Below are 15,399 nucleotides of genomic sequence, written 5' to 3'. Positions count from 1 at the left end.
ACATTTTCTGGGCTTAAATACATATGTATACATATGTATAAAATATAATAAAATTTATGTTAAATATTCGTAAACGTAACGTAAAGTAAGAATTATTTTTTGTTTTTTTTTGTTAATTGATTGTATGTTGTATAATTGTTTAGATCACAAGGACATGTTCCCGGATGGTGAATTGCCAAGATGGAATTTTACCGATTTCATGCACTCATTTATGATTGTGTTTCGAGTATTGTGCGGAGAGTGGATCGAGTCCATGTGGGATTGCATGTACGTGGGCGATGTATCCTGTATACCATTCTTCTTGGCCACAGTAGTTATCGGCAATCTTGTGGTAAGTATCCGAAAATATCCTTTTAACTTTTAACCTGGCCAGATGTTGTTCTTATTGTGTTTGTGTTTATTATGTTTTTAGGTTCTTAATCTTTTCTTAGCTTTGCTTTTGTCGAATTTCGGTTCTTCTAGTTTATCAGCACCGACTGCCGACAATGATACCAATAAAATTGCAGAAGCCTTCAATCGTATTGGTCGTTTTAAGAATTGGGTGAAACGTAATATTGCCGATTGTTTTAAGTTAATACGTAATAAATTGACAAATCAAATAAGTGACCAACCATCAGGTGAGAGGATCAACCAGATCAGTTGGATTTGGAGCGAAGGTTTTTATCCACTTGTTTTTAACTAAATATTAATATACATATATATTAAATAGTTACTTACTTATCAATCAATTCTAATTCCGAGTACGTTCAAATAAAAAAAATTCGCAAAATCTCAATTCAAAACTCTAGATACTTGTTCTACAAAATCTCTTATTCGTTTAGTTTGTAAAACCAGGAACTCTATATACATACATATTACATACTTGCATACATAGTACACACTAGATACACTATTTATACTTATACATAGATAATGTCATGTGTATGTATGTATATCGTTTCCAGAGAATATTAGACTTCTTACTTAATTAGTTAGAGTTTCTTTGTCAATAACAAATCTACATACATATGTATCTCTAAAGTTCTAAATTCAAATATTCAGTAGAATTTTCATTTTTTTTTTTTTTACTTTTCTTTACAACTTTTGAAAACTTCAAATGTATAGTACATATTTATTACATTCATAACATTTAAAATTATTTGTTGAAATACATAGTACATTCGTAATTATTTATGTACAAACAAGTATTTACTTGCGTTTGTGAGTTGACTTTGTTTAATCATTATTAGTTTTGATAGAAAGTTTTGAAATACATACTCAAATCCAGTAATTTTGAATATTGAAATGAAATCTATATAAAGTAAAATCTTTTTACTTTTGATGTTTGTCGTACATAAATATATTGTTCTCGTATTAGTGAAACAAACATATTTATTTAGAGAAGATAATTATGTAGTGTTTTTATCTTCAGTTAATAATATTAAACGTTAAATCTTTTGTGATTATCGATTACCAAATTTGTTTAAAAATTGTAATGTGAAACAGTGGATTTTACCCTTCTAATTTTCAGTTTAAATGTTTTTTTATTTGTCTTAACTAAAAAACTAAATTAAGTAAAATACAGTTTTTATGTAAAACCATAACCATTTGCCATGGTTTGAATAAAGTAAACAAAACAAAATATGTGTTGACATGTCTCATCAGGATCACATTGTGTGGTTTTGTGATGTGGAAAACTGTAATTTATTTAATTTAATTATAGTATTTGTTTTGTATGTTCATTATTATTATTATTATTAGCTAACATTAGATTAATATGTATATTAAATAATTCATCCTGAATCGCTCATCATCAATCACATTTGCATAACGACGATTGACCTAAGCAGCCGGTCAGGTCAATCTTGCAAATCATTTGTAAAATATGTATGATAAAAATTAAATTAAATTAAAAAAAAATATAGCATTCATCCTGAGAAATAAATACAGTTCATTAATCTAAGTTGATGTTGTAAATGTTGTATATTGTAATAATTTGTCCCTTTTTTTGTTTTGGTCAAAATTAACTGAGACGTTTTATTAAATTCTGTTTATTTTTCGTATACGATTTATTTTCATATTAAACGCATCATTTAATACTTAAAATGCATAAAATTGGTTTGCATCTCCATATTAAAATCAAACAAAATAAAAATCAACTCTACAACATCTGCGCGATCATTTATCAATAATCTAACATCAAATAACGTAATGAACGTATCCAATTATCAAATTATTTCGTTCTTGATCAAACCAAAAATAAAAAAAAAATTCAAAAAATCTAATCAAATATTGGAAAAATTATGATTTATATATTATGATTTGATCAAAACCACAAAAAAAATATGGTTGAATGGATACGTTAGGCAAAGGGGTTTGTCGTTGTATATCTGCAGAGCATGGTGATAATGAACTGGAATTGGGTCACGATGAAATAATGGCCGACGGGTTAATCAAAAAGGGCCTAAAGGAACAAAATCAACTAGAAGTAGCTATAGGGGATGGCATGGAATTTACCATACACGGTGATATGAAGAATAATAAACCGAAGAAATCAAAATTCTTAAATAACACAACGGTAAGTGGAAAATGCAATTAATTGAAAGAAAACAAAGACCGCCGAGACCACATGGGTTTAAATTGTGCATCTATGTTTTCTAGCTAGCTGTTGTTTATCTTAATTTATCTCCATTTTTATTTTATTTTGCTTTTGAAATGAGAGATTTGTGGTTTTAATGTAATATAATCTCATTGATTCACACTAGATGATTGGAAACTCAATAAACCACCAAGACAATAGACTGGAACATGAGCTAAACCATAGAGGTTTGTCCATACAGGACGATGACACTGCCAGCATTAACTCATATGGTAGCCATAAGAATCGACCATTCAAAGATGAAAGTCACAAAGGCAGCGCCGAAACAATAGAAGGCGAAGAGAAGCGTGACGCCAGCAAAGAAGACCTCGGCCTTGACGAGGAGCTGGACGAGGAGGGTGAATTGGAAGAGGGCCAACTGGATGGTGACATAATCATTCGGGCGGCCAACGACGATGAGATAATCGATGATTATCCCGCTGACTGTTTTCCGGATTCATACTATAAGAAGTTTCCAATCTTAGCCGGCGATGATGATTCGCCGTTTTGGCAAGGATGGGGCAATTTACGACTGAAAACTTTTCAATTAATTGAAAATAAATATTTTGAAACCGCAGTAATCACTATGATTTTAATGAGTAGCTTAGCTTTGGTAAGTTTTTCTCGTAGGAATTTGTTGTCTACACGCAGCAAGTTCTTGCAAACCAATGTTCACTAATTGTTGTAAAAAACAAAAACAAATCAAAAAAAAAACAAAAGAAAAAAACATTAATGCTTTGTAAATTTCAAAGTAGTTTTTTTTGTTGAGAAAAACCGTAAAAACTATACCAAAGTTGTATGACCTTTTTGAAATTTTAGCAAATTTTTATATAGACTTTATGTTTATGGCTTTAACATGTAAATACATACATATATTTAATATATTTTTTTTGCGTTCTATTTTATTTGTTCTAATGATTTCCGCTTATAGAAATCATTCAAATAAAAAAGAATGTCACTCTAACAAACAAATGGTCTCTCCAAGCGTACGAGTCACCAAAAACATCCTCAAATGTCGACAGTGAAGTGTTTTATTTGAAAGCCTCCAAAGTTTACAAATAAAAGTGTTCATGATGTTTTGACTTGCAAGCTTAGGACGAGACTTTATGCAAAATCCTCCACGTAAAATTAGCTTATTTCTGCTTAATTATTTAAAAAAACAAAATAAAAAAAACTCCTCAAACCCCCTCAAAATCAAAAAAAAAACAAGCTTCAATAATTTTGTCTTCAATTTCTTTGAAAATTTTTCTTTTAAATGTTTAAACACCATAGCGTTACGAAGTTGCCTTTTATCCTTAAATGTTCAATGTTCAATTGTAGATGTTTTTGGCATTCACAATCACTTGCACAAATAATCAATATTATTAATGAACTTTCAATATTTGTTTATATACTATAGGCCTTAGAAGATGTTCATTTACCAGATCGTCCCATACTACAGGATATTTTGTACTACATGGACAGGATATTCACGGTGATATTCTTCTTAGAGATGTTAATCAAATGGTTGGCTTTGGGCTTCAAGGTCTACTTTACCAATGCCTGGTGTTGGCTTGATTTTGTCATTGTAATGGTAAGTTAAAATGTTGGCCAATTGCTTCCACCCTACAAATTAATAATAATTTAACAGAAAAAAAAAACAATTAACACATACTAGCGGACAACTAAAAATTGAAATTCTTCTTTAAAAATATATACCTAAAACTGACTTTGTAAAAAAATTATTGATTTATTTATTTAATTATCCGTTTAATTTTTTAGTTTGTTATTTGAGTTGTACTTATTAATTCTTTAGTCAGTTACTTTTTTGGTTGTTTTTTATATTATGATTTAGTTACTACTATTTAAAATACTTAGTTTTGTTTATAGTTTTAATTTTGTTATTGAACTAGAGAGAAGCCTTATAAAAAATATACCTACATACTTAGTATGATGTATTTGAAACAAAAGAGTCTCCCAATGAACAAAATCTCCCTATGTATATCTAACTTATAGTGTAACAGTAACAGTAAGATTTTATATAGTAACTTTTACAATTAAATAGTTTTAGATACAAAAAAAACAAAAAAAAAATACTTACATACAAACATACATACATATAATAGACATACATACATATTTGGTTTATTGCCGTGTAATACTTTTAATATTGAATTTAATTGAATGTGTATAGCTGTCGCTTATAAATTTGGTCGCGGTCTGGTCTGGCTTAAATGATATTCCAGTATTTAGATCTATGCGTACTCTTCGTGCTTTAAGGCCTTTACGTGCTGTTTCTAGATGGGAGGGCATGAAAGTAAGTAAATCTACAAAACAAATTCAGATCTCAAAAATAACGTAACGTGTGAGGCTTTTAAACTTTTTCTTTTTTTTTATTACACACAGCGTTAACTATGTGTGTGTGTTCTAAGATTTTACTCGTAAAACAAAAATGATCAAAAATAACAAAAATCCTTAAATGTTGTGTTGCCACCTTAAATGTGTTGGTGTATTAATGCTACTACTACTACTATTTTAAACTACTACTACTACTACTTCTACTACTCTCAATGTTAAATGTTTAAACGTACATATTTGGTATATAATATACATTCATACATAAAATACATGCATATATATTTACATATATAAATATAAGTTTTTTTTAAACTACTAAATCTTTGACTGTACAATAAAAGTGGCTTAAAAACAAAGAAATACAAACAAACAAACAATCAAGTAATTTTCAGTGTACAAATTCTAACAGACTAATTTACTAAATATGTATTATCGTTCGTATATTTACTAATATTGTATTAATTAATTGATATATAATAGTACATAATATATATGTATATGTATATTTTCTATAAAACAAAATGTCGTCTAATCCTAACACATATTGTGGTGCTGCCAAATATTATTATTATTATTTTCATGTACTTGTAAACAATTAAATGTTTTAATTTCTGTTTCTTCTTTTCTTTGAGTTTTAAGTTTTCTTGTCTCTTCAAATACATAATTTAGACCATAAATAAGTATATAAGACACTCATTGTATCTATTGTAGTATTAAACCACTTAGTTGATAAATATTTGGTATAAAATGCGATACAATATTGTTGAAAACTTTTTATTTTTGCTAGAAGAAAAGTCTTAAAGATCATATAAAGGAAAAACGGATATAATTGAGGAGATCCATAACAAAACGCAATTATTCCACTTTTTCGATTTTTTTTGTTAGTAAGTAGATGAACATTTTAATGAGATTGTAAAACAATGTTGATTTTTTTTAAAATATTTGAATGTAATTTAGATTTACCTAAAAAAAACTCTTACAAAAATATATAATTACTATTTAATTCAAAGCAAAAAGGTATAATTCCAAACCTAGTTCATATCAACATGATACATTTCCAATGGGATTCATAACAAAATTAAATAAATACGAACTATGAATCGGACCAAAACGCAACAATTTAAAATTTTTAATCTAAATATGCAAATGTTGCGTTTTGTTATAGACCGCCTCAAATATGGTATTGTAATAAATTATTTATTGTACAATGGAAACTTTCCAAATATTCAATTAACCCTTTCACGACCATAAGACTAATTTTTGAACCATTCTTGAACACAGTACCAATAAAACTGTCAATTTTCAAAGACTGAACAATTTCTTAGGAAATTTTTATTTTTTTTAGTATTTTCTTAATATACGGACTGAGATCGAAAAATGTTTAACATACATATACATATGTTAATAAAAATGAAACCACTAAACTTACAGTTTTGAATCTTTTTTTATTTGATTGAAATTATTGTTACAATTTACAAAAAAAAAATAATTTTTACAGTAATCACTAATGATGAAATTTTAAACCTTTTTCGAAAACCATTATGGTTTTTATAGTGCTTTATGTCACTTTGTTCGAACAGGTTGTCCATCTCTGTTTAAAATCTACCACACTTTTGGACACCTTTTTTGTGCTCTTCAATTCTGTTTTAACAAGAGCCCAATATCTCTCCACTGGCCTCAGCTCCAGGCAGTTTGGAGGAATTGCCTCTCTTGGTACAAATGCCACATTATTGTTCTTGTACCACTCAAGACCTTTCTTACCATAGTGACAGATGCCAAATCAGGCCAAAAATAAGTGGACACATTAAGAAGTCTTATGAATGGAAACATCCTTTTTTGTAAACATTCCTTGATGTAAATTTCGGTATTTATAGGGCCCTTTGTAACAAATGTTTGGCTTTTTTGCAGCAACTTTGTCTGATTTTGGGTCCTAAACTTTTCTTCAACAAAAAATAAATAAAATTATAATTAATTAAATTCTGAAAAATGAAATTAATGTAAAAGGTATTCATTATTATGGTGTTAACAAAACAATGGAAACTTTTGCAAAAATTCTCTGGCCCTTTTAGTGTTCCAGTATTTTAAGGAATAGCCCTTGTTTTTTATTACTGCTTCACAACGATGATAAATTGAATCCATCGTCTTTGAAATATTTTACCATTTCCTTATACCAGAATCTGATAAAGCTCCCGTATTTTACGAACAACAATTTCAATAAATTTCCTATGGGATTAAAAACCGCCGATTAGACAGGCCACTTCAAAACACATACCTCATTGGGTTGTAATTGAGTCCAGTTTCTTTCCATTCGGACTTCTTACAGATTGTCTGCCTTCACTGTCTGCTTCACTGCTTTCAACAAAGAAGGTTTGGTATCGCTTTATGAAGCGTAAGACATTGTTTTCATTATTTTGCCAATTCTAAGTAGTATGCATAACTACATTCTACAAATACATATATATTTTCTTAACCTTTAATTTGATTTTATGTTAGAAATAGTTGGAAAAAGGTATTTTTTTGAAAACTAAAATTACGAATTATAGTTTTCATAAAAGGTTTCCATTGTATTGTAATTACAAACAGATTAATGACATTTTATTAAGTCCATGTGATATTAAAATAGCGATTATGTTCAGTTTTGTTTTGTTAAGTTAAGTTAAATTAAATTTGTCTAAAATGCTTCAGCTTTGTAAAATAAACTCACATAAACATACTTATTTACTCGTACGTATCTGTATATAAATAATATTTCCTTGATTTGTTATACATTTATTGATGTTAAAGTTACAAAATTTGAATAGAATTAAGAGATAGATATCCAGTAATATAATTGTAAATATTTATATATAACAATACATATAGTTTAGTTTATGTATCTATATATATTAGCAGATAAGTAAGTATGTATTGATGTAGTTGAGTATTTATCGGTAGATTTGTTAGAAGTAAACTTGGTATGTCTGTGGAATAAAGTACATGATTATAATTATTTACAAATACATATTTTCTTAGATATAACATTAGAAGTATAAATTGAAAAAAACAAACAATTGTAATAACAAATTTTTGCTTAGATATGTTTTACCTACTAAACATTAATTAAACATTCATAAATTACCTACCAAATCCATTGGGTAATTTGTAACTTTGTAAAGTTAAATTTGTAGCTGTTGTTATATTGATCTTCTCTATTGGGAAGATGTTAGAGAAACTTAATCATAAAGTTATATTTTTGTAGCAGTTGTTATATTGATCTCTTCTTTGCAGAAGAAATTAGAAAAAAAGTCATATAAACAAACTTATTTAGAAATGAATTCTACTTCTATTACTCATGAATATTTATTAAACTCGTACTTATGTAGTAAATCAATTAAACAATCAATCAATCACTTGTGAGTCCTTCTTTAATTATTCATTACAAGTAGTTAAATATACTTATCAAGCAAGTGTAAATTGTATTTGTTTTATTATAATGATTCCGAGCACTATTGAAGTTTGAAAGTAAAACCCAAAACCAATCAAAATCCACTGTAATAAATGACAAAAACAATGAAAATCCACTGTACAAAATTCCAATTGAAACATCAAAAGCCAAAGATTTGAATAAAATGCAAATAAAAATTCAATGATTCAAGCCTGCGCAGTGGTGGCAGTGTTTTACTTATAAAACTCCTAACACACTAAACAAAAGTCCGTAATTAGTGAATTAATAAAAATTAATTACAAGAAGATCGCTAAATCGCTTGGTCTTGGGGAATTAGTTTATACTAGTAACAAAATAAAACAAAATTATCCAATTTCAAAAGAAATTGTTGATGATGATAACAATGATGATGACAACGATCATATTAGTGATGAAGTTAATAATGAAGTTGATCAATATAATTAAACAAAATAAAATGCATATATACATACATTTGTATCAATATGTATTAATTTACAGCTACTACTCCATTGAGTCCTGCAGCTAAGTTAAAAGCAAAAATTTGTCAAGATTAAGACAAGCCAACCTAGTAGATTATTTTATATGAATAATAAATATTTATTTATACATATCCTTTACAAACAGATCCGCAATAAACAAATGTTTTATTTTTTTTTGTTTCTTTTCTTTATCAATATCATTGAGAAAAACAATAATAAAAACAAAAACACATTAATTGTATATAACAAAACTACATATCTACTCGTATGTATTGTAAATACATATATACATGTATATATAGTATATAGAGAGAGAAAGATAACTAATAATCAGAATCAGAACACATTTCAAAAGTCATTTATCGATGCATCTGTGTTATATAATCCGAAAGCATTTGTTTATAATGGATCTTAACTAAATAATTAAGCTATTTATCGTAATATTTACACTTAAACATTTATGCTATACAAACGTAATTATACTTACATACAATTCATATGTAATATTAGGTCCTTTCGTCTATTCGTTATTATTAATTAATTAATAACTAAATAATAATGGAACGAGAAATAAAGGCTTTGTCTTGTTGGGTATTTTATATTTCGTATCAGGTTTAAAATTACATACTCGTATACATACATATATACTATTTATATCTATACAAACGTGAATTTGTAATACTCGTACTTATTTATATAACTACATACATATAGTATGTAGTTGATTATGGCCAGATTTTAAGTTTAGTTAATAAGTTCCTTTGATTTCCCTACTGAGTTGAGTGGCTTTGGCTTCGGCTTCTTTAATGACAACTGAATTGAGAGAAAGATAGAGAAAATTTATTAAATTGCAAATTCTTCTTCTACTTACTATTTACTTACGTGCTTTTTTTGTTTTTTTTTTTTGTTTTTTGTTCTATATGTATATTTTTGTTTAAACATTTTTAATATTTGCTTGATTTTGTTTAGTTTTTCTTAAATTTTGTTAATTAATTCTGACAATCGAGGTGACTGTTACAACCACAAACTAACTACATTTAAACATAAATATTTCTATTGAAAGTCCTTTCTAATGGCTTTTACTTTTTGTTAACTCAATCAAACAATTTAAATGAAAAAAAAACAAACAAACCGAAACAAATTAAAATCCCCAATTATAACCATTTGGCAAACTAGGTGTCGCTAATCAACTTCGTTGCTTCACTTGCTGGAGCTGGTGGTATACAAGCCTTCAAGACTATGCGAACGTTAAGAGCACTGAGACCACTACGTGCCATGTCCCGTATGCAGGGCATGAGGGTACGTACTTTCTTTTTCAACTCATTTCAACATTTTCAATCAATCAAAAATTAAAAATCAATCAATCAGTCAGTCAAAAACAACATCACACGGACAAATTGTTAAAACCCCTCCAAAAAAAAAAAAAATATTAAAATTAATTTATATTAAAAAAATATCCACCACTAATAATTTTGTTAAACACCAAAAATTATATATACATTCTACATAAAAAAAAATTATAAAAAAAAACAAATATCATTCAAATACTCGTACATTAGTTTTGAATCGTATTATAGTTTTCCTAGCCTTTTTTTCTTAGTCTACCATTCCATTTGTTGTTTTTTTTTATTTTTATTTCTCAGTTTAAGTTTTAGTTCCAATTTCTATTTTAAATTTCTATAACGATTATGTATTAGTAAAAATTAGTAAACAAAAATTGCCATCAAGTTTTCATGCATAAATATTTTTATTTCGATTATTAACTACTTATTAATTTACTGAATCACTGTTACCAGAATGAACAATCCATCATGTTTACCATAATAATAGACTTATGTTATTTTTATATCCTTTCCTTTCTTATAGAGTTAATTTTACGAATGCAATTTAATTATTTCCATATATTTATTAGCCAGTAGTTTGAAAAAAGCTTTATTTATTTATTTATCTATTTATTTAAAAAAAATATTAATAAAAAAATGTACATACAACATACATACCTACTTATATAGAATCCATTATTATATACTTTACACATTTAAGAAACTTAATAATTTATGTTAATATTTTATAATTCAATTTATTTTAAATACTTTTTACTTAATTAAACTGTCGTTTAACAATGTCTAAATTTGAATAGCTTGAAAAAATGGACGCTTGCAATTTCAAACATCTGAGGCAACACTTCAAACAATAATAACAATTTTGAGATATTGAAAATTACTTTAATAAGTAATTTTATATTATTTATTTATTCATGATCCGTTATCGTAGACTGCAAAGACGCCAAATTCACTTTTTACAAACATTTAATTTTTTTTTCTTTTTATTGAGCTGTGATTCGAAAAATAACTCTTTAATCGTATTCAAAAGAAGCGGACACGGAATAGGTAACGGTCTGACGAAGTTCCATACGGCGGTCTAACCGTATACTATCATTGTTGAAAACATACATAACAGCTTATGTGTAAAATATTCTTAACTGTTTAATTTCTAATGTCGCATTACTGTAAACTAAACTACTTCTAAATAATGCTGACAGTATATAGCAATAGTATGTTACTTTGAGCTGTGCTTTCAAAAACCACAAGCAAAACTAAGAAAACTGCTACATTTTTGTTGAAATATACATTATGGATGTACATTAAGGTGGAGCGATAATGTATGAAATTTTTTTGTTGTTTTTTGTTTTCAATGGAATAGCGATATAAAGTTGCCTTTTAATGAGTAAGTTAAACGTACGAAAGATTACTTACCTATTTTGATGTTTTGAGGTGCCCCAACAGAATTGAAAATCAAAAAATTGCCTATTTTTCATATGGTCATTGAACAACCTTATACTTTATAAACTTTAGTTTATGTTGAATATAAATATTTTTATGTACTGTTAGGTCAATATTAATTATATCCAATAATTTAAAAAAAACACATTTTTACTTGTAAGACTAAATTCATATTTCATACGTTTTACAACCCACATATGCCGAAGTGGGTATTTTTATACCCAATCCACAAAATCGTACTTGTAGCTTAGGAAAGTGGGCCTAATCACTTGGTTATTTTTTATTACTAATAGAGGACATCCAAGGCTACTACACATAAGGAGGGCATTGGGGACTTCCACTCCCCCCGTTTTCTAGAGCCATTTATTTTTGTATTATTATAATGGTGTGGGGGCACCTCTATATATACGATCCACCAAATGAAATTGTTCCAGATCCAGAATGTACATACATACTTATGTATATATATAATTTTGTGGGCTCTCAAACGAATGTTGAAGAAACTACAAGCGTATTGACAAACATTTGTAAAAGTAGTCTAGTCAACTAAATATCTATATATTAAAAAAGAAAACTTGTTAACTGGCATTGTACACAATTTATTGATTATTTATTTTAATTTTTAAGTAATGAAAACAATTATTATTTCTTAGTTTTATTTTAATTAGGAATGAAACCAAACAATGTATGAAAAATATCACCTTTTCACCATTACGTAATATTAATTTATTAATTGCAAGTGATTATTTTTTTTTTTAGTTTGTGTCCGTATATTAAATCATTTAATGAATGCTTTACAAATTGCCTGCCTCCTGTCCGTTTAAATCAATAGAAAAATTTGTGATCCGTATTTGTGATTAATATTTAACAAAAGTTTGATGTGCTTAAAAAGGCATTGAGATGCTCACTAACGAATTAATATTTATTTAAAGAAGCTTCCATTTAGAAATGACCACATGAAGAAGCAATAGCGGATCCCGAATTGTTCTCATTTTTTCTGTTGTCATGTAAATATAAACACAAAGCGCAAATGCACGATTTATGTCTTAATAAATATGATTTGCATGTACCTACTACATACTCGTATTTATTAGTTACTGTTTGTTAATGAATATGTAATTTAGAAAAAAAAACAATAAACACTTTAAATATAATCACTCACATCATACAATGCAAAACATTTTGTACAATATGACATCATTAACGCAAACATGAAATTAGATTAATTCTCAAACACTTACATACATATTTAGCCATTATTAGTTGATTGACTCTATTAATAATTGTGTAAAAATCTTCTATTTTCCCAAAAACAAATACACATCTTTACCAAATCATTGAAAACCAAAAAAAAAAATAAAATAAATAAAACATCATTTGCAAAATAAAAACTCATGTCAAACCACCCCACCCACCACACAATCAAATTGTACAAATAAAATCAATCAATCAAACAAATTGCGATGCCGGCGCTTCAAAATCGAAAAGGTTGTCGTAAATGCGCTGGTTCAAGCTATACCGTCCATCTTCAATGTGCTATTGGTGTGTCTGATATTTTGGCTAATTTTTGCCATTATGGGTGTACAGCTTTTTGCTGGAAAATATTTTAAGGTACGTTGACATATTAAAACAAAATTAAAAAAATATTAACCAAGACAAACTCCTTGATTTAGCTAAAGAAATGCAAATCAATGAGTTTTGTACTCAATACACGAATCAGTTCCAAAATAGCAGTTAAAAATTAGCATTTCAATAAAAAAAGAAAATTTTAATTCAGAATTCGGAAAGCGTATCTTTGCATCTATTTTTCGTAAATAGTTGATAGAGTTGTGAAGGTTTTCCTCAATACTTAATAAATTACATACTTATTACTTAGTATAGTGGAACGTTGTAACCTTTGGAAAAACCAAATAAATTTTAAAGAAAACAAAAAAAATAGAGTGTGTTTTAGGTAAAAGTCGCCTGTAATATTTATTTATCTAGTCTATTAGTTTTGATACCAGGCGACTCTAATTGTAAATTTATTAACAAGCGGATCAAATAAAAATAGAAAATGAGAAAAGACACACCATTTCAAAACCTTTTAAGTTTTGAAATAATTTGCTAATTAGCTGCTTTTAGCTTTAAAATCAAAGTTGTATTATTAATCTTATTATTTTTATTTAGCCTATTTATGTATAACAAATAAATTTTTAATAATTTTTATTAATATTTTCTCCAAAAACCACCCAAATTTATATACATATATATATAGTGTTTAGATAGCAACGACACGACTTTAAGTCATGAAATCATACCCAATCGTAATGCCTGTATAAGTGAGAACTACACTTGGGTAAATTCAGCAATGAACTTCGATCATGTAGGTAATGCGTATCTGTGTCTATTTCAAGTGGCCACCTTTAAGGGCTGGATACAAATTATGAACGATGCCATTGATTCAAGAGAGGTAAACTATTGACATATTCATCAAACTTTAAATAAATCTTAATTATGTTTCTAATGACATTCTTAAAGAATTTAACTAATTAATATTTTTCTATTTTTTACCTTTTTTCCTATTTTATGATTAATAATTTTGATAAATATAAAAAAAATCTAACTTGTCTTGAACAATATTAATTTATATATAAATATATATATATGAAAAAACAATTACACCAACCAAAATCCAATCCAACAAACCAAATATCACTTATGTTATGTATGAACTACACACTATACCCAACCAACCAATCAATCAATCAAACAACCAACCAATACACATCAAACACATCAAACCTACTTACACCAATACCAATCAATCAATCAATCCAAAAAAAAAAAAAAATATCCGAAACTATATAAACACCCACAGGTGGACAAGCAGCCGATACGAGAAACCAATATCTACATGTATTTATATTTCGTATTCTTCATTATATTTGGATCATTTTTCACACTCAATCTGTTCATTGGTGTTATCATTGATAATTTTAATGAACAAAAGAAGAAAGCAGGTGGATCATTAGAAATGTTCATGACAGAAGATCAGAAAAAGTACTATAATGCTATGAAAAAGATGGGCTCCAAAAAACCATTAAAAGCCATTCCAAGACCGAGGGTAAGGCTTCGAAATAAAACAAATCTAAACTAACCTAACCAAACCAAACCCAACCAAACTAAACTATACGAAAAATCGAAAAAGAAAACTAAAACTAAAACCGAAATCAAATACAAAATATCAAAACCAAACTTCTACTAACATATTTTAAAATTCTTATATTATATATAAATATAGACATTCAGAACGTATGTGTATTGAAAAAGATATCAAGATGAAATTAAACGAAAACCTAATAATTTAGATAAAACAAACAAACAAAACTAACATTAAAATCTGTGCCAATTTCAAAAACTACTTAAAAAATATTTTTATTTTTTTTCTACCAAATTCACTTCCATGACTTTTTCTCAAAATAGCAGGTCCTGCAGAAGGACATTAATATATTCCTCTAACTATGACTTTACGTCGTTTCTCTCCCCTATCTCACTCTTAAGTCACGTATACAAAAAGGTTGTCTGTTATTAAACATTTTTATGTCTGCCATTTGAAGATTTTCAAATGTTTCAACGCAAACAAAATAAAAAAAAAACTTAGTAAAACAAAAAAAACAAAAAACAACGAGCAAATCATGGTTCGTGTTATATCCTTCTTAGTATGTATATGCAACGTATGATTATATACTAAATACATAT

General features: G+C 27.5%; 1 protein-coding gene across 16 annotated transcripts in view; it reads left to right on the top strand.

Annotated features, from left to right (window-relative positions):
* Positions 1 to 15,399, top strand: part of para (paralytic) — a 92,369-nt gene that overhangs the window by 58,572 nt on the left and 18,398 nt on the right. For 6 of the 16 annotated variants that reach the window (XM_065509936.1, XM_065509938.1, XM_065509939.1 and 3 more), the window contains exons 20-28: positions 144 to 331; positions 413 to 656; positions 2,346 to 2,557; positions 2,745 to 3,230; positions 4,017 to 4,190; positions 4,791 to 4,913; positions 13,150 to 13,272; positions 13,916 to 14,110; positions 14,519 to 14,764. In XM_065509936.1, coding sequence (XP_065366008.1) covers positions 144 to 331; positions 413 to 656; positions 2,346 to 2,557; positions 2,745 to 3,230; positions 4,017 to 4,190; positions 4,791 to 4,913; positions 13,150 to 13,272; positions 13,916 to 14,110; positions 14,519 to 14,764 — 1,991 coding nt within the window. Of the gene's footprint in view, positions 1 to 143; positions 332 to 412; positions 657 to 2,345; positions 2,558 to 2,744; positions 3,231 to 4,016; positions 4,191 to 4,790; positions 4,914 to 10,054; positions 10,178 to 13,149; positions 13,273 to 13,915; positions 14,111 to 14,518; positions 14,765 to 15,399 lie in introns of all 16 variants that reach the window. The other 10 variants (XM_065509945.1, XM_065509944.1, XM_065509943.1 and 7 more) reach the window with 7 other exon arrangements.

The sequence above is a fragment of the Calliphora vicina genome, chromosome 4, assembly GCF_958450345.1.
Source record: "Calliphora vicina chromosome 4, idCalVici1.1, whole genome shotgun sequence".
Taxonomy (NCBI): Eukaryota; Metazoa; Arthropoda; class Insecta; order Diptera; family Calliphoridae; genus Calliphora; species Calliphora vicina.
This window is presented reverse-complemented; position numbering and strand designations above follow the sequence as displayed.